General features: G+C 41.5%; 2 protein-coding genes across 2 annotated transcripts in view; one reads left to right on the top strand and one right to left on the bottom strand.

Moving 5' to 3' along the window:
* The window catches only part of FBXL13 (F-box and leucine rich repeat protein 13), a 219903-nt gene extending 211463 nt beyond the window's left edge, over positions 1-8440 (top strand). The window contains exons 20-21 of the mRNA XM_056118511.1: positions 1791-1954; positions 8284-8440. Of these exons, the coding sequence (XP_055974486.1) occupies positions 1791-1954; positions 8284-8440 (321 nt within the window). The remainder of the gene's footprint in view (positions 1-1790; positions 1955-8283) is intronic.
* Positions 8441-12110: 3670 nt separating this feature from the next.
* Positions 12111-20923, bottom strand: part of FAM185A (family with sequence similarity 185 member A) — a 51231-nt gene continuing 42418 nt past the window's right edge. The window contains exon 8 of the mRNA XM_056118588.1: positions 12111-12320. Within this exon, the coding sequence (XP_055974563.1) occupies positions 12208-12320 (113 nt within the window). The 3' untranslated portion in view covers positions 12111-12207. The remainder of the gene's footprint in view (positions 12321-20923) is intronic.

Raw genomic sequence — 20923 nt, forward strand, 5'->3', positions numbered from 1 at the left:
GATATTTAGATCCTTTCACATAGCAATCTGATCCAATCTACAGCTTAATGTTAAAGAGAGAGAGAAAAAGAGAGAGAGAGAGTGAGAGACAGACAGACAGACAGAGAGGCTTGATTGTATGTGTTTTTCAGATGTCATGTTATTAAACCTACATCTTCAAATTGGTAATATCCTAGAGTGGATTTCAAGTTTAAGTCAAATCCTGTTACCATGCTATTTCACCGTTGCTCATATTAGCATGGCAGATATTAGTAAGAAAAGTGTGATGAAGTTTCTCATCCAAACCAAAGATTTCTAGAACTAGACAGAATGCAAATTCTGTTGGTGTCACTTGAAACACAGTGTACTGTTCTGACATTATTTGAAAATAGTTAAATCACTAACTTGATTTAATCCCCTATCATGTGCAAGAGGATTAAAAAAAACATTTGAAGGTCCAAATTTTGTGTTATAGATTGAATCTTTGTGTCCTCCCCAAATTTATATTTTAAAACCCAATCCTCCCAATATAATAGTATTAGAAAGTGTGGCTTTGGGAAGGTAATTGGTTTTAGCTTAGGTTATGAGAGCCCATGCTGTAATTAGGATCTTTATAAGAATATTTCTGGAATCAAGTCAGAGCATTATTTTTTTTTAGCACAGCGGGTAGGGCGTCTGCCTTGCACGCAGCCAACATGGCCGACCCGAGTTCGATTCCTCCGCCCCTCTCGGAGAGCCCGGCAAGCTACCGAGAGTATTCGATATGCCAGACACAGTAACAACAAAGTCTCCAATGGAGATGTTACTGGGCCCGCTCGAGCAAGTTTTTATTAGTGAAATACCATGAGGTACAGTTGTAGACTTACAAATTTTTGTGCTTGGGTTTCAGTTATACAATGATCCATCCCTCCACCAGTGCCCATTCTCCACCATTTACATTTTTAAAAAAATTTTTGTTAGTGAAACACCACGAGGTACAGTTGTAGATTTACAAATTTTTTTGTGCTTGGGTTTCAATTGTACAATGCTCAAACACCCATCCCTCCACCAGTGCCCATCCTCCACCACCACGGATCCCAGAATCCCTCCCACCCTCCATCCCCCCATCCCTCCCTGCCTCTGTGGCAGGGTATTCCCTTTTGTTCTATCTCTCTCATTTTGGGTGTTGTGGTTTGCAAAAGAGGCATTGAGTGGCAATCATGTTTGGTTGATAGTCTACTTTCAGCCTGCTTCTCCCATCCTGGGAGGATCCTCCCAACACCCTTTATTTGGTGCTCCTTTCTCTATCTGAGCTCCCTTTTCCCCTAGAATGTATGGCTGGCCTCCAAGCCATGAAGCAAAATTCCTGGTACTAATCTCGGCCACTCTTGGGTGTTAGTCTCCTATTTTGTTACTTTGTGTTCCCCAGATGAATGCAATCTTTCTATGTCTATCCTTCTCTTTCTGACTCATGTCGCTTAGCATGATACTTTCCATGTAGTGCCACTTGTATGTAAATTTCATGACTTCATCTTTTCTAACAGCTACATAGTACTCCATTGTGTAGATGTACCAAAGTTTCAGAGCATTATTTTGGCCATAGATAAACACAGTAAGAAAGTAATCATTCACACACCAGCAAGAGGGAACTCATCAGGGGACCTTGATCCTCAACTTCTTATGCACCAGAACCATGAGGAGTGTCCGTAGAGCATCCAACTATCCAACTTATGATATTTTCTTATAGCAGCCCAAAGAGATGAAAGTACACTGTTCTTGCCTGCGGTGGAATTTGTGGGACTAATCAGTACTTACTCTGGCTGTGTGTTCAGATTACTGATGCAGCGATGGAACTTTTATCAGCCAAATGCCCTTACTTGCACATTTTGGATGTTTCTGGGTGTATCCTGCTTACTGATCGGACACTTAAGAACCTTCAGATAGGCTGCAAACAACTTCGGATCCTTAAAATGAAATACTGCAGACTTATTACCCCGTAAGTATGTCCCAGCATATGAAAAGTTCTGAGAAAGACTAGAATATGACTGTGGCATATGTACTACATCATTGCTTTCAGAATTACGTTTTTTTTTTTTAATTTCACTTTTTTCTTTTGGTAGGGGGAGAAGGTTGATTTTTTTTTTTCCTGATTGAAGAATACGTTTTGAGTTGAACCAAGGGAACCTCTCTAGTAAAATGATCTCTGTGGTTTCTGTGGTTTCATATTCCTTTTCAAGACACACTTCCAACTTCAAGTAATTTTTTTTCTTTGACTTTGGAGGTCTCTGGAAAATATATATATTTTTTGTAGTGGTCAGCCTGACTGGTGTTAGGGTCACTTCCAGTGGGAACAGAGTGTGACATGGGAATGACTCTGGAAATGCTCAACCCTGGGCTCGTGCTTGTTCAGGCCCAGAGGTATTCAGGTGCCAGGTGGTGCCAGGGATTAAATGTGGGCACCTGCTCTCCAGCCCTGAGCTACTTTCCTGGTGAGGTCTCTAAACTCTGAAAGCAGCTCCTTGCAGGAGTACCTCAAGTTCATCCCCTACTCACTTCTCAAAATTTGTTGTTGTTGTTGTTTTGACTGTTTGGCTCACCTTTAGCAATGCTCAAGGATTACTCTTGCCTCTGCACTCAGGAATTATTCCTGGCAGTGCTTGGGGGACCATATTGGATGCCAAGGATTGAACCCAGGTCGATGGCCATGTGTAAGGCAAATGCCCTACTTACTGTACTATTGCTCCAAACCTCACTTCTCAAAATTCTTAAAACTCTTTGCTACTCAATCTTCTCAAGGGGTTAAGAAAATCAACAGGGGGATCAGAGTGATAGTAAAGAGAGTAGGGCATTTGTTTTGATCCTTGGCATCCCATCCCATATGGTTCCCTACGCCTGACAGGAGTGATCGTTGAGCACAGACAGGAGTAAGCCCTGATCATCACCCTGTGTGGCCCCCAAACAAACTAAAGGAAATAAAAAAAGGAGGCGGGAAGAATCAGGGTCTCAAGAGATAACCCAAAGATTAAGGCACTTGCCCTGCACATGGCCAGTTTGATCCCAGCACTGCACATGGTACCCCAAACCCTGTCAGGAGTGACCCTTGAGCCCAGAGCAAGAAGTGATCCCTGGCCACCACTGGGTTTGGTCCCAAAACAAAAAAGAACAAAGAAAAATCAGACTTAATCAACTCACAATGAAGTATAAATTACTAATAGTTCTTTCTAAGTCCCATTTCTCCAAAATGATTTCTTGATCATCTTTATTGGTTCAATTAGGGATTTTCTATAAAACCTAGAGATCAGATTAAGGTATTCTGACTTAGCTTCTATAGGCCAAATATTTGTTTCTTCAATTTGCAAAATATTTCCAATGAAATAACAATTAGGTAAATAGTCTACCTATTAAGATCTATGGTCTCTAGTTTTTGCTCTGGTTTTAAATAGAAAACAGTTATTGACTCCATTGTTTTATTTTTCCCCAATTGTCTGAGATTGAAAACTATTTTAACTGAACTGATGGAGTGTGAAGCATTTATCTTTATTTGTTTAATTTTTGTTTTGAGGGGCCATTCTCAGCAATGCTCAGGAGTCACTCATGTCTCCTCACTCAAGAATCACTCCTGGCAGTACTCAGGGAACCACATGGGATGCTGGGGATCGAACCAAAGTCAGCTGTGTACAAGGCAAAGACCCTACCTGCTGTACTGTTACTCTGGCCCCCTGAAAGTGTTTATCTTTAACTCTTCTTCTACTCACAACCATGAAGGACAATTTCTTATCTGAAGACTGGAAATATGAATAGTAAAAATCAATATTAGTAAATTAAAACAGCTGTGTATCATTGAGCCCTGACATGAGCTAAACCCTGAAAACTGGTCCCATGAGGTCCAAAGAGGAAAATAATTTTGGGTCCGAGGCTGTGCAAAGGGGAATTGAAAACATGACAAAATAAGAAAAAAATTACTTGTAAAGTAAGTGTCACATGCTGAGTCTAGGGCTGCTTAAGTTAGGGTGGTATTAAAGTTCTCTTCAATTCATGAGAAGGTCTTTGTTGGAAACCTCTGTGATCAGGGATGACCGACTCATTTTTTTGACCATGATTTTTAAATTTCAATTTTTTTGGGTAGTAATGTAAAAGTCTGTCCTATCCCTTCTTGTCCCCTATGTTGGGATTTCTTCCCGTACATTGGTAGCCTCAATTCTACTGTCAGAGTCCAAGGAATTATTTTCATTTGCCATTCTCCAATTCCTTTTTTTGTTTCTTAATATACTGCATGTATGTGAGATCATCCAGCATTTGTCCCCTGTCCAACTTATTTTGCTTAACCTGATGCAACTAGTTCAAGTTCTTTGAGAAAGGATGAAGTTTTACCTTTCTCTATAACTAGTTCCAAGTTGTAGCAAAAGGTAGAATTTCACCCATTCTTTTAGCTTAGTAGCATTCCATCATGTATATGCATCGCCTTTTTTTTTTTTTGGCATTCACTCATCTGTTACTGAGTATTTGGATTGTTTCTTGATCCTGGTTATTATAAATAGGGCTGGAATGAAAATGGATGTACATCTATATTTTTAAATTAATGACTTATATTCTGGGTAGATGCAAAGGAGTTTGACTTCTTAACAGTATAAACAAATCAGCAATTATTTTCCATCGATTGTACAAGATCCTACTTAATTTTATTATTTAGTCCTTTTTGGCCACACCTGGGTGAGTTCAGGGGCTATTCCTGGCTCTATGTTTCAGGAGTCATGGAGCCCAGTGAATATACACTGTAAGAACTTTCTTTGTGAGTATCTTCAAAGCTTTTTGATTATCTATAGAACTGATGCTTTTGAAATGGGCTGGAGCGATATCACAGAGAATAGGGCGATTGCCTTGCACGCGGCCAACCCGGGTTCAATTCCTCCGTCCCTCTCAGAGCCCGGCAAGCTATCAAGAGTATCCCGCCCGCACAGCAGAGCTTGGCAAGCTCCCTGTGGCATGTTCGATATGCCAAAACCAGTAACAACGAGTCTCACAATGAAGACGTTGCTGGTACCCGCTCTAGCAAGTTGATGAACAAGGGAAGGACAGTGCTACAGTGCTACGTTTCAGGAGTGACCCCTGGTGGTGCTGAAGGAAACCATATATGGTGCTTGGATTCTATCCAAGGTCTTTGGCATGCAAGACCTTAACTCCTATACTATTGTTCTGACCTCAAGATTCTGATATATATATATATATATATATATATATAAATACATATGCATACATATACACATATATATATGTGTGTGTGTGCATCTATATAATATAATAAAATCTTCACAAGTACCTAATACCATAAAAGTGAATATATTCCTTTTGGAAAGCACCTATGAGAATTTAAGGAAAACCATAAACCTCCTTTTCAGACTTATACAGGTTTAAACAACATGCCCTGGGTCATAAAAATAAATGGTAGGGCCATACTCTGAATCTAGGTCCAAAATATTCCTATGTAGTTCTTTTGTCTTTAGTGATTTTCAAACTAATGTATTTTTCAGTTTTATGTTTTTCTTTAATGCTAGAATGTATTTAAAACATTTTATTGACGTATCACATCTTACTGAAGCCATTTTACAGTTTGCAGACTATGCTACATCAATCCCTCTACCAGTGTCACGATTCCTCCACCACTTTCCTACTACTCTTTCCTCCGACCCCCTCAGCCCTCTAATTCCCAGTTCTATTGATCGTTGTAAGGTCCCCTGTGTGGAGCATGGGTTTGTGGTTCTGCTCTTCTGGCACCATTTGTGGAGCAACCAGCACAGCCCCCTGCCTGGTCTCCCACAGGCCTTTCTCTACAGCAGCCCCGGGGCTCACCCTGTGCTCTCCTACTACTTGGCCTGTCTTAGGGGTTTGCATCCCCACTGCTATCTTTTAGCACAGGCCTGACCATAGCCCAGTCTGGCAGCTGCGGCAACTCTGAGCTCATCTCAGAGGGTAGCAGCAATCCTAACAGAAACTGGCCCTTAGCTCACCTGAACTGCTTGTAGGTGGCTTCTTCCTGCAGTGACAACCCACACCAAAGGCTCAGCTAACTAGCTGGCAGCAGCTCTCCTGGGGGGGAGGGGGCGGGGGGAGAGGTTGAGAGCAGTGATAGCGGGATGGCATCCCTTAACTAACTGCACACCCTCCCAGACTTAGAGCATTCTTAAAGGAAGCAGGAAAAGCCAGCACGGTGCAGCCTTTTCGGCAAGGCCGTGGACAGGCATGTATATAAACAAGTTCCCATGGCAGGGTCCCACTATTTATACCTAAACCAAAGCCCCACTATTTGTGTGTGTGTGTGTTCAGCAAAACTTGTGCTTGGAACCTTATGTATACTCAAGTATTTATTCCCCTCCTGGGTTCTCAAATGCGCCACCAGGCACATATCCTTTTTTCAGGCTGAAGGCCCTAAGATAGATCCTAATATAGGGAGAAACTTAGAGACCTTCATTTTCCTTTCACTTGTTGCTACAGAGGATTATCTAGACCCTTTAAACCTTATGGTTGCATTTTTTTTAAAGCTCTAATATTCAGTGGATGTGATCAATAAGGGAATATATGCCCAGTTATGCCCAATTCACTTGCAGATGTCTGCCAGGAATAGGGCTGATTACAAGCAGGTTTTGGTTTGTTTGTTTTTATTACAAGCAGTTTTAGGTGTCAGAAATAGGGAGTAGTTTATGCCATGATTCTAAAAGGTAAAGGTAAAGGCCCTCCCGTTGATCGTCGATTTGCTCGAGCGGGCCCAGTAACGTCTCCATTGGAGACTTTGTTGTTACTGTGTCTGGCATATCAAATACTCTCGGTAGCTTGCCGGGCTCTCCGAGAGGGGCGGAGGAATCGAACTCGGGTCGGCCATGTTGGCTGCGTGCAAGGCAGACGCCCTACCCGCTGTGCTATCGCTCCAGCCATGATTCTAATCCCTCTAAAAATAATCCCAGATTCTCTCCATAACAGATTTAGATTCCCCCCCCAGGAAAATGTACCTTTCCTGTGAAGTACAGAGGATGGAAACAGGCCCTCAGGAAACTCTAGGATTACAGTATTTGATTCCAGTGGAACATCTTAAAACGATATACCTAAATTTTCTCTAATTTCTTTGCCCTCCTTGAATTTTAATTGCCACTGGGCACAGATTTAATTCTAAGCATGTGCTAATACTAGTCTAACACTGACTCAGTTTCCAGACTTTCACAATTAATAACACAGAATATAGAAATAGTGGGTAAGTTAACCCACTTATTTCATATAAAGACATACATTATTTCTGACCCTATAGAAGTTGCCAATTACTCATTTTCTTTTTAGCTCTCTTTTCATGATTTAGACTAAGTTTCTAGGAAAAGCCTTTACTTCCTTCCTCAGTATTTTAAATCATTCTGGAGCATGAGTCAGAGAGTTAATATAGGGGTCAGGGCACTTGTTTTCATGTTGCTGAACCCTGACTATATCCCTGGTTACACAAGGCCCCATCCCCTTCCCTCCCACTGCCAGGCTGCCTGGACTTCCAAGTTCAGAGCTGGGAGTAGCCCCAGAGCATCACTGGATCGAGCCCCTTCCATGCCCGTATCATTTTGGTCATGAACACCTATGAGAATTTGATGAAAGCCATAAACCTCCTTTTCAGGAAAACAGGAAATACACAATTGCATGAATTTTCAGTTCATAGCCCTCTCTGAAATCATCTTCCTATCCAGTTGTGTGCCTCTTGTTCCCACTCATCACCATGAATTTACTTACCCAGTGGCTGTGTCTGCTAATCTCAGAACTAGCAGAGATAGTTATTTAATTCATTGGGATTCTGACAATCAGCACAGTTACCAACACCCTCAGCAAGGTACAGAAACTGTAAAGTGAATAATTTGTTTTCTGTCTGCTGGTCTTTAAGTCCAAACTTGTTGTTGTTGTTGTTGTGTGTGTGTGTGTGTATGGTGGGAGGTGGGTGGTGGGTGATGGTATCTCCCTAGCAGTGCTCAGAATATCTAGGGGTATCTCCTGGGGATTTTTGGGTCAACAAGGCAGCTTGTTTAATGCAATGGTTCAATGTGAGGCTTGATGATGTGCTACTACGTGGGCCTTGTGGGGCCATGGCAGCAGTGCTTGGGGCACAATACATCTAGGGCTGTATTCTATGATGCCTAGGGGACCATGTGGTACTGAAGATGGAACCAGGGTTGGCCACATGCAAGGTAAGTGTCTTAACCCCTATACTATCTCTCCAGCTGTTTAACTCCAAATTTGATCTAGTTTGAAAATTCTGTACTGGTGGTTACTTTTGCAAAGAGCTAATGTGAATCACTGTTTCCATAGGGAGGCAGTCGCAAAAATATCATCAGTAGTTCAGCAGGTGGAATACAGTAGCTATGACCCTCCACTTTGGTTTAGCTACTCTGGTAAAGAAATTTCAAATAGAGAGAAAAAAGAAGAGAACATAATGTCAAGTACAGGAGCTGTCATGAAGAAATAAAAAACATTAGTAAATAAGAGAGAAGAGGAAACAGCACGATCTTTACTTCCAGGAGAAAGAAGAAAAAAACCTCATTTGGTAACTTCACCTGATGCAAGTATTCTACCTAGTGGCACCTCAAGAAAAATGTAAACAAGCAGCAAATCACTTCCTGATTTTTATTTCAACTATAAATGCTTCTAAATGCATTATTAGTTCTAAATAATCATGATTTTAAAGGTCAAATAAAGTACTGCTAAGTAAAATTTCCACCTAAATTAAGTTTTTTATTATTTTATTTTTTATTCTTTTATATTTATTTATTGAATCACTGTGGGAAAAGTTACAAAGTTTTCAGGTTTAAGTCTCGGTCATGCAATGAACAAACAACTTTCCCTTCACCAGAATTTATTTTTCACCACCAAGAACCACAATATACCCACCTTCTCACCCCTCCCAATGCCTGTGAGGCAGATGAATTCTACTTAACACTCTATCTACTTTTAGTACATTATTTCAACAAAAGATGCACCATTATTGTTTAGAGTTTACACCCAACAATGAAAACTGCTGAAAAGGCATTGTGAAATAATTTGTTCTTTACAGCTGGTTATGAGAACCACATGATGTCACACCTAGGTAGAAGCCCATCTGGGGGTAGGTTGGAAAAAACCTGTAAAAGCCACCTTGAACTAAGGAAGGTCATACATATGCTGCCTGAGCCCATGGGTGGCTTGTGCCCACATGGCCAACCACATGTGTCACCTGCATCTCCCCTCTTGAGATGTGGACTTTCCTACCTAATGTTGGGATGTGTGTAGGGGCTACTCCGCCCTTGGAGAACTCTGGGTTCTCTCTTGAGCGCATACCTCTCTTTCCCTTTCTCTCCCTCCTTCCCCTTCCTAAAACTGTCCAAATAAAATGTTTCACTTCACTGCTTGTCTACTCCTGAAATTCTTTTCTGCAAGGGGAGATAAGCACCCGGGTAACTCTGGGTCCCAGGTGGCAGAGAAGGATTGGGAGAAAGTGACCATCTCTCTCCATCCCGCCTCACATAAGCCATATGTGGGGTCCTCCGACATCAGTGCCAGCAATCAAATCTGGGGTGGCTGCATAAATGGAAAGTGCCCTTCCCGTTGTACTATCTCTCACTACAAACACCCTGTTTTGTTCTTGGGAAACCAAATAGGATATTTTATTGTCAGAGTTTGCTCCAAAACTCTGAGTAAGAAGAACAGGAACAGATGGCCCATATATTGATTATGGGAAACAAATTTTAGAGCTACAGAAATGAAAGGGGTAGCTGTTATGAAAAAACAAAAACAAAAAAAACAGGCCAAGTAAAGGACTCAGAAACAGTGGGGACAGGTGACAAAGTCTTGAATCCTCAGTGCAAGGTACTCAGGTACACAAATATTACTCAGGTGCACTTTAGATATATATGAGTCTGTGCTTGAAAGTAAAATATGGTAGCTTTTCTTTCTTTTCCATCTTAGGAAATAAATCAAATATGCACAATTCCTTTCATAATTTTTATTCCTCTTTCCTCTCTTCCTTATTTTGTTGTTGTGATGATGAGGTCACGCACATTTGGTTGCTAATCTTGCACGTTTTCACCAGGGGTTGCACTCTTGTGGTGCTTGTACACACTTTTTGGTGGCTGTGTTCACCGGGGGTCACAAACTACACATACAATGCTCATACTCACACTTGGTTGTGGTGCACTGGAGATCTGAACTCATGCCTTCATTGACTCTCAGCTTGCAATGCAGATCACTGAACTAGCCCTGGCTTTAAATATAGTTGACTGCTATTTCATATTGATGTCAATGGGCCCCACAGGTGGCTTATGTGAAAGGAGGAGGAGGATGGTCACTTTCTCCCCATCTCCCTCTGCCACCCAGGACCCAGGGTTACTGGCTTCTTGTTTCATCTTATAGGAAAGAATTTTAGAAGTATACAAGCGATGAAGTAAAACAGATTTTCTTTGGAGGGTTTTGAAGGGAAGGAGGTAGAGAAAGTGGGAGAGTGGAGAGTAACATGCTCAAGAGAGCTTCGGGCTTCTCCAGGGGTGGAGAGAGTCTCTACACACACCCCAGCATTAGACATGAAAGCATGAAAGTCCACATCTCAAGAGGGGAGATGCAGGTAACACATTTGCTTGGCCATGTGGGCGCAAGCAGCACATGGGCTCGGGCAGCATTTGTGCGCCCTTCCTTTGTTCAAAGTGGCTTTTATAGGGTTTTTCCAACCTGCCCCCATGTGGGGCTTCTACTAAGTTAAAAGTCTGTTGCTAAGGAAGTTACCAAGGTGGGTAGGGTTGGGAGTGGTGGTGGTCTTCTTTGAAATTCCTTTTCTGGTCTTTTGTTTCTGCTGGAGCTTCTGCCTGGGGGTGGGGGGGTGGCGGGGGGGTCCAGCCTCCTCAGGGTCTGTTCTGACTGGCATTAGGTGAGGGTCTTATCAGGCCTTCGTTCCTGGCTTCTTCAAGGTATGCTATGGCAACTTCAGGGCTATTACTTCCCAGGAAATACACTACCACTGCCTTGGGAGGGGGCCTTTCCTATCTGCCTGCCTGCCTGCATCAATGTGTTTCCTAGCTGTTGTTGGTTAATTTCCTAAATTTTATTTTTAGTTATGATGTAGTTTTTGTTTCCTAAAAAAGTGAAAAAACAGACAAAACTCTAATTATCCAAAATGACTATTGCTCGATTTGCTCGAGCGGGCCCAGTAACGTCTCCATTGGAGACTTTGTTGTTACTGTGTCTGGCATATCGAATACTCTCGGTAGCTTGCCGGGCTCTCCGAGAGGGGCAGAGGAATCAAACTCGGGTCGGCCATGTTGGCCGCTTGTAAGGCGAACACCCTACCCGCTGTGCTATCGCTCCAGCCCAAGTGACTATTATATAGGCATTATTTGGAAAGGTTTATCAGAAATTAGGTTGGACCATTCAGTGCTGATGACAAGGCGCTGCTGGGGCTCAGCAGTGCTGATGGGCGTTCAAGGCATCACGCTTATGTGCTTCATTCATAGCTTGAATTGAAACTCTGGTCACAAGAAGTTATTAAGTGAAAACAGGTTATACAGGAGAGTTCTCCTACAAAGAACTAAGGTAACTGTCCCCATTACTATGCCTTTGTGCATGCTGCCTCTTGAAAATGGAATATAATGAAATGATATCCACGACTGTGCTAACGTCAATGGCAAGGGGTATGGGGAAAACAAGATTATTTTAGATAGCTCTCAGTATCTCTTTAAAAGTAGAGTTTTCGCTCGCTGGAGGCAAAAGATTCCAGGCAGGCAGAGCTGAAAAAGACTAAATCCCTCACTGGTGGCTTGAAAGTGAAGAAGGCAATATGGGAAGGGACGAGGTGGCCTCAGGAAGCTAAGTGTGAGGAGCTGACTCACAGCCAGCCAGAGAGCTCAGTCATGCAGTCAGAAGGAACTGGATTCAGCCAACAATTCAGGTGAGCTTTGAAGTAGTTTCTTTCCCCAGAGTCATCAGATGAAAACAGCCCAGTCAACACCTGAACACAGAACTCTGCCATGTTGGGCTCCTGACCGACACAACTGGGAGTGGATAAATGGAGGTTACTTTAAAGTGGCCCAGCTGTGGTATTTAGCTATAAGGTAATAGAAAACACAATAGTCCAGCAAGCACACATTTTGAAAAAGTTCACCTCCACCTCTTGGCAGTATTTTTTTCAGGATTTATATAAAATTTGAATGTTTTCTCTACTACAGATCTGCTAATTATTGTTTAAAATTGTAAGTACAATTCAAACCATTCTTAGTCCCGCAGTTTCATGGATTGAAACCAGTTTTGACTTGTGACTCTTACATGGCCTTTTGGGGCATCAGCCTTAATCCATTTTTCAGGTGTACTTGCTTGATTTATTAGCCCTGAAAAACAAAATTACATTGTTAATATCTTAATTGGCAATAACAATATTTGACATCCCAATTATTTCATTCTCTAAAATAGAAGAACACCAGGAACAGCAAAAAAAAAAAAATCCCTAATTTTATTTAAAGAGTGCTAAATATAATTGACCAGATAAGCTACATGTATTTAAAGCATTTACTGAATGAAGTTTCAATATATGCTAAAATATGTGAAACTCATGGGGGGAAACTTGTGACCTTGGTAGGGCATGAAGGACGAGCTGATACCGTAATGTAATCAATGTAGAGAAGAGTTAAGTGGAAATCATCTGCCTCACAGGCATTGGGAGGTGTGGGAGGGGGGTATATTGGGGTTCTTGGTGGTGAAAAATGAGTACTGGTGAAGGGAAAGGTGTTTGATCATTGTATGACCGAGACTTAAACCTGAAAGTTTAGTAACTTCTCCCACAGCGATTCAATAAATAAATATAAGATAAATAAATAAATAAAATTATGAAAAAAAAAGTAAAGTGGAGTTCAGGCCCAATTCAATCAGCTAATCAGTGGCTGAATAAATAGCAGTACTCCTACATAAAAAAAGTGAAACTATCTCCATTACTTCTAAAAATCTTTTCCTCTGTTCTTCATCCCTCAGTAAGTAGCAGTTTCTGTTTAGTCATATAACTTATATTAACTAATATCTTAATATCTGGAATCTTAAAGGGCAGACTTTTAAAGGAACATTAAATTCCCCCAGTGTCATTATTTTGGGATCCCCACACAGTGCACCCTGAAGCATGCAGTTTCCTTATGCACAATGCTGATCAGTTCTTATGCCTTTCTCTGGACCACCACTATAATTCTGGCTTTAAGAAACCAGTTAGGTCAATGGATGGAATCAACCACAAGTGTGTGTGTGGGGTGAAGGGTAGGTAAAATAGAGAAGAGACCAAAATGAAAATAATAGCTGGGAATGATCACGCTGGACAAGATCTGAGTGTTCATAGAGGCAGGCTTGCGGGGGTGGGGGGGAAGGGGAATGGAAGGGAACCTGGGGACACTGGTGCTGGGAAATTGTACATTGGTGGAGGGATGAGTGTTGAAATACTGTGACTGAAATCTAACCATGAACAGCTTTGTATGGGTCAAAAATTAAAAAAAAAAAAAAGAAAGACACTATGGTACATCTAAAAACAAAAAAGAAACCAGTCAAATCTGAATTGAGTAGAATTGTTGAATACATGGTTTCATTCATCATAAATAATTTTTTTCTTTTGGTTTTTGGATCATTTCTGGTTCTGTGCTAAGAGATCACTCCTGGCAGGGCTCAGGGGACCATGTGTCAGGGATCGAACAGGTCAGCTATGTGCCCAGCAAATGCCTTATCCTCTGTACTAATATTTTCTTAGTTGAATCCAGGGACACAAATCAGGAAGCAATCTGGGGCTGAAAGGATAGGCCAGCGGGTAGAGTGTTGGCCTTGCAAACAGCTGACCAGTTTCAATTCCTGCCTCCCATATGGTCCCCAGGTCTGTCATGAGTGATCCCTGAGCAGTTCCAGATGTGGCCCAAAACTACTACAACAATAACAACAACAACAAAAAAAACAACAAAAATCAGGAAGCAGCCATTTTTTTTAGCATAATTTTTCTTTTTTTTCTTTTTGGGTAACACCCGGCGATACACAGGGGTTACTCCTGGCTCATGCACTCAGGAATTATTCTTGGCAGTGCTCGGTAGACCATATGGGGTGCTGGGAATCAAACCCAGGTCAGCTGTGTGCAAGGCAAACACCCTACCCACTGTGCTATCGCTCCAGCCCCTAGCATATTTTTTCTTTAGTATCTATGCTCATCTTAGCAATGAATATGAAAAGGTGTTTTGTAACAATTTTTATGTGGCCAAGTAATTTTTTTAAATGAAACTATCAGTCATGTACGTGACTGACTTGAAGTACTCATGAATCAGAGCTTTCCTTCTGAAGCCTGGGTCAGTCAGGTACCCTCAGGTTTCTGTCTGGGAGTGCAGGCGAGGTCTGTCTGTACCAACTTTGAGCCCATCGTGCCTGTGATGTCAACCTCAGGCTTTTGGGCTTAAAAAAAAAAACAAATTCTTGCCTCTCCCTTCAATCTAAACCATAATCTATCTGTTTTAAAGTTCACTATCTTTTCCAGACACCATTGAGAAATGACTTCCTTGAAGTCTTTCATTCTACTTAGGTTTTCTTGGTTTGTGTTTTAGGTCACACTCAGTGATGCTCAGGGTTTACTCTTGGCTCTGAGCTCAGGAATCACTCCTGGTGGGCTTGGGGGACAATATGGGATGCTGAGGTTCGAACCTGGGTCAGCCCTGTGCAAAGCAAACACCCTACCCCTGTTGCTCCAGTTCCCTCTTACTCTTGCTATAATTTTCAGTATCATCATGACCCTACTTCTTATTATACTGGTCAATATCTCTCATTCAACTGATAAATTCCTGTGTGAAAACCTTCACGTTTTTCTTTTAAGTCTTCATCATTTAGGGATTCTGCTCTGTCAATTTAAAATTTTCTTTCCTTGATTATTCTCTGTATATCTGTGTTACGTTTGGTGATTCAGGATATCAAGATATCTTGCATCCAATAGTTTTTCCATAATACATAAGACTTCTTGTTCCAATAATTCAAATAAAAAGAGGCAAGAGATGAAATCCTGAATATTGGTTTAACTTTGGGGGGGGGATACTTATGGGGTAGCAGTGTTGAGGAATCACCCAAAAGCCATTTCCTGGTGGTCTGGACCTGAAAGCTGTTACCCAGGCTGAGCAATGCAGCTGCTCAGATTGGAGGTGCTAAGAGCACCCATGGAGCTAGGAATTGAACCTGGGGCCTCATTATGCAAGGCTTGCGCCCCAGTCCTCTCTCTCTCTCTCTCTCTCTCTCTCTCTCTCTCTCTCTCTCTCACTTCTAACATTTTAAAAAGTTTTTTGAATATAATGTCAAAATAGTAAAGGTTTCCCTAAATATCCAAGTTTTTCCCTTAATAAATTATTTGCTACCTCCCTAGTTAAGTGATTCTTGTCTATGAAGAGAGAAGTCAGTGAGTCATTTCCACCTGCTGTGGTAGAAACCAAACCAAGTGCTACTAACAGAATGAACACACAAGTGATTTTTTTTTAGCTTAGAGACACTACTCAAAGTGCAAGAGTATTTATAAAATGTCACTAAGCTGCTTAAAAATAATTTTTTTTTTGCTTTTTGGGTCACACCTGGCAATGCGCAGGGGTCATTCCTGGCTGTGCACTCAGGAATTGCTCCTGGAGGTGCTCAAGGGATCATATAGGATGCTGGTAATCGAACACAGGTTGGCCATGTGCAAGGCAAATACCCTACCCGCTGTGCTATTGCTCCAGCCCTAAAAATAACTTCTTGAAAGCTCTTCATATTGGTCTGAATCTTGGAAATGATTCTAATTTGTAACATTTTATAAATTCCTTTCTACAAAAATCTTTCCAACTTATTTGGAATTTAGGGGTCTAGAAATGTGGTCCCTTATTTAATTCCTCTTGTCAAAGAAAATACGACAGTTTCTTTAATCAAGAAACGAAAAATGACTACCCTATTCCTAGGTGTTACGGCTTCCAGTAATGGGAAGAAGATTCTTCTCAGGAACTGTTTTTAAACTCTGACATTTGCTCTCACTGTACACCCAGTCCAAATCTGCACAAATAAATCTCTAAGTGTTTTTTATTCAAACAAAAATGTTCCCAACCAAATCAGCTCTGTGAACAAAGTTAGAACTCTAAAACATATTCTGTAAAATTTAACTCTCATGTTTTAAAAATAAGATTAAAAATGTCTTGGATTGGAAGCATATCTTCTCCCCTCCTACTCCCAACCCTGTGAGAGACTTTATTACATCTGCTTCAGAATAATTCTGCCACTACTTATTAGTAGATTAAATTTCCATGCATTATATTTGGAGCACTTCTACTTTTATGTTATAAACACTGACCACCCACTATGGGAGACACCATCTTACATACTTTAGAGAGGTTCAAAAGATGTGAAGGACAGGCTACTGTCTTCAAAAAGCTTACCAGCTGGCTAGAAAAATTAATTATACACATATGAAACATTATGAAAATCATTACTCTGAATTTTATTATTTTTAACACATTTTACCAGCAAAACCTGTAATATCTAATTCCATAAAACCAAATATATAATTTTCTCAATATTTAACTATTTACAATATTCACTTGGCAACAATGGAACCCAAGACATCTTGATGTTCTCTGAAAGAAAATAGTTTTGAGTTAGTTTTAATGATGCTAATTATATTTTTATTCAATTTTTTAGTATTCTAAGAACTGACCAAGTGTACAATTAATTGATTTTGTCTAAGAAATATTCTTAGTGAAATTCACCTTCCTCAAATCCTTATATCTAGTCCATCTACTTTTTCATTTCAGATATTATAGTTTTTATTTCAAGAAATTAAAACTTGATCTTTTTTTTAATGTCTTCCATGTCTTTATTCATTTAATATGTTGTACATGTGGGTGACAGTCACCACTGTTTTATTTTCCTTCTCTGAAAATATAAACATCTGTCTTAGTTCTGGGTTGGTTTCAATGAATTACTCTCTTCTTTATAGGTCATATTTTCTTGGCTCTTTGTATGTCTGATAATTTTTGGGTGGATGCCATCATTGTGAATTTTATTTTGTTAGGTGTTATATATATTTTTGGTTTCCCTGTAAATATTGAGTTGTGTTCAGTGATACAGCTAAATTATTTGGAAAAATTCTAAGCCTTTTAAATCTTTCTTATATAATTTGTTACACAATTAAAAAGTAATAATTAAGAAAAAACAGTGCTCAGTCTTCAGGGTAATTGTTTTCAACTAAGTACTCTCTCCAATATATATGATTTTTCTTCTTATCCGGCAGGTTGCACAGACATTATTTCTCTTCTAGCGGGAGCTTGCTCCTATTTCTTCCAGTGTGTTATCCTATGAACTACAGCTATCTTTTTTTTCTTTAATTTTTATTAGTGAGATCATAAGGTACAGTGGTAGACTTACAAATTTTTGTGCTTGGGTTTCAATTATACAATGATCAAATACCCATCCCTCTACCAGTGCCCATTTCCCGCCACCACGGATCCCAGCATTCCTCCCACCTCCTATCCCCCCCATCCACCCTGCCTCTGTGGCAGGGCATTCCCTTTTGTTCTCTCTCTCTCTTATTGGGTGTTGTGATTTGCAGAAGAGGCAATGGGTGATAATCATGTTTGGTCTATAGTCTACTTTCAGCATGCTTCTCCCATCCTGGGAGGATCCTCCCAACACCTTTATTTGGTGTTCCCTTCTCTATCTGAGCTCCCTTTTCTCTTAGCATGTGTGACAGGCCTCCAAGCCATGGAGTAAAATTCCTGGTACTAATCTCGGCCATTCTTGGGTGTTAGTCTCCTATTTTGTTACTTTATGTTCCCCGGATGAATGCAATCTTTCTATGTCTATCCCTTTCTTTCTGAGTCATTTCGCTTAACATGATACTTTCCATGTAGTACCCCTTGGATATAAATTTCATGACTTTGCTACATAGTACTCCATTGTGTAGATGTATCAAAGTTTCTTTAACCAGTCATCTGTTCTCAGGCACTCGGGTTTTTTCCAGATTCTGGCTATTGTAAAGAGTGCTGCAATGAACAAACAAGTGCAGATGTCACTTCGACTATACTTTTTTGCCTCTCTGGGATATATTCCCAGGAGTGGTATTGTTGGGTCAAATGGGAGCTCAATTTCTAATTTTTTGAGAATCATCCATACTGTTTTCCAAAACGGTTGAACCAGTCCACATTCCCACCAGCAGTGAAGGAGGGTCACTTTCTCGCCACATCCACGCCAGCACCGGTTGCTTTTGTTCTTGTGGATATGGGCCAGCCTCTGTGGTGTGAAATGATATCTCATTGTGGTTTTGATCTGTATCTCCCTTATGATTAATGATGTGGAGCATTTTCTCGTGTGCCTTTTAGCCATTCAGATTTCTTCTTTGTGAAAGTTTCTATTCATTTCATCTCCCCATTTTTTGATGGGGTTGGATGTTTTCTTTTTGTGGAGTTCAACCAGTACTTTATATATCCTTGATATCACTGCCTGCAGTTTCTATCTTCGTTGTCTACGCACCAACATCTCATTATGATGAAAGAGAAATCGAGAAGTTCTACATAAAGCTGGAGAAGTTCTATAAAGAAGACCACACCTTCTACAAGATCATTGTAGGTGATTTTAATGCCAAGATAGGACCAAGAAGATCAGATGAAGAACTTCACATCGGGACCCATGGCCCAGAACAGAACGAACAGGGTGAGAGACTATCTGAGTTCATCATGTCAACCAAGACCATCCATGGTAACTCACAGTTCCAGAAGGCAGAATCTAAACATTGGACATGGGAGTCTCCCGGTGGACGATTCCACAACGAAATAGACCACATCATATTCAATTGACGGTTTTGCCTGACCGATGTCGCTGTTGTCCCAAAATTTCGAACGGGATCTGACCACCATCTCCTTCGTGCAAAATTCTACTTCACAGAGCGGGGAGAAAGGGCTGCAAAGTTCAAAAAGAGAACTCCCAGAACGACCACCAACTGGGAACTCTTTGGCACTATTGCGGCAACATGGGAAGATGCCATTGTTGACAACATTGACGAGGAATACGATCGACTGGTTCAGCACCTCCATGATTGTGCGAGGAACAAACACCAAGAGAGAGATAGCCACAAAAAAACACCTGTCTTCGAAAACTCTTGAGCTAATTCGCCAGCGTGGTTTGGCGCATGCCTCAGGCAACTGCAAGCTAATGTCCGAGCTCGCAAAGCAGTGCAGATATGCGATCAAGGAAGACCTCAAAGAGAGAAGAGCAGAAGTGCTGGTAGATGTGGCAGAAGCTGGGAAAAGTATTCGTAACGCCCGCCTGTCCTTCGCCAACTACAAGACCAAGATGACTGTCCTCCGACGTCCTGATGGATCTGTCACATCCTCCAGAATGGCAATGGAGAAGATTATCCATGACTTCTACTCAAATCTCTTCGATAGCCATGTCCACTTGCTGACATACCAAATTCCACAGGATGGATATGTCGTTCCCAACGTTCTCCCTTCCGAAATCCGACATGCCATTTCGTCGGTAAAGAAACAAACAGCACCCGGCCCAGACAAGGTCAGACCTGAACACCTGAAGAACCTGCCGTCAGTACTCATCAATACACTGGCTCGGCTCTTCACTCGCTACCTGTCTGAATGCAAGGTTCCATCCTAATGGAAAACCAGCAGGACCGTACCACTGTTCAAGAAGGGGGACATCCATGACATTGGCAACTATCGCCCAATCTGCCTATTGTCTGTCATCTACAAGTTGTTCACTCGAGTCATCCTAAAGTATTGGCAGAACATTAGATGAAGGACAACCATGCGAGCAAGCCGGGTTCCGCAAAGGATTCAGCACCATCGACCATATCCACACGGTAACCAAGCTCATTGAGGTTTCTCGGGAGTTCAAGATGCCGCTCTGTTTAATGTTCATTGATTTAAAGAAGGCCTTTGATTCTATTGAGACAGAAGCGGTCATTGAAGCCCTAGCCAATCAGGGCATTCAAATCCAATACATCAAGATCCTCTGTGAGCTGTATTGCGGATTCACTACCAGGATCTCACCATTCTACAAAGAAGTGATCGTTGATGTCAAGAGAGGGGTTCGGCAGAGTGATACCATTTCACTGAAACTCTTCAGTGCCACCCTCGAGAACATTATGCGACGACTGGAATGGGAAGGAATGGGAGTGAAGATAGATGGTCAGCAACTACACCACCTCCACTTTGCTGATGACATTGTTTTAATAACACCAAACATCAGCCAAGTGGCACAAATGCTGGCCGACTTTGACCGTGAGTGTGGAAAGGTAGGACTACAACTGAATCTTACGAAGACAATGTTTATGAGAAACAGCCTCGTTCCTGATGCCCATTCGCTCTCAACGGAACGACCATCTCTGAATGCAACAGCTATGTGTACCTAGGTCGAGAAGTCAACATGACAAATGACCTGGCACCCGAGCTGCGCAGGAGGAAGAGAGTGGCTTGGAACGCCTTCAAGAACGTCGAAGAAATAGCTAAGAGGACGAAGAACCTCCGGCTCCAGGTACATCTCTTTGATTCCACTGTTCTTCCTGCATTAACATATGCCTCAGAGACCTGGGCCCTACGCAAACAGGATGAGAACGCTATTCAGGTCTCCCAAAGAAGAATAGAAAGAGCTATGCTTGGAATATCACGTTTCACTCAAATGAGAGAAAGAATCCGGAGTTCTGACATCCGTCGACGATCAAGAATCAGGGATGCTGTCTCATTTGCCAAGGTGTCGAAAATCAGATGGGCTGGTCACGTAATGAGATTTAAAGATGACCGACCGCTGGACTAGAGCTGTTACTGACTGGATTCCATGGGATGTCAAAAGACCGTGTGGCCGCCCACCTACCAGATGGTCAGACTTCTTCATCAAGATCATGAACGATCGGTTTGAGGCTCTTCATGTTCCCAGAGTGAAGAGATGCCATTGGGCTACACTAGCACGCAAC

Source organism: Sorex fumeus, unplaced genomic scaffold (genome assembly GCF_029834395.1).
Source record: "Sorex fumeus unplaced genomic scaffold, SorFum_2.1 ptg000037l, whole genome shotgun sequence".
Taxonomy (NCBI): Eukaryota; Metazoa; Chordata; class Mammalia; order Eulipotyphla; family Soricidae; genus Sorex; species Sorex fumeus.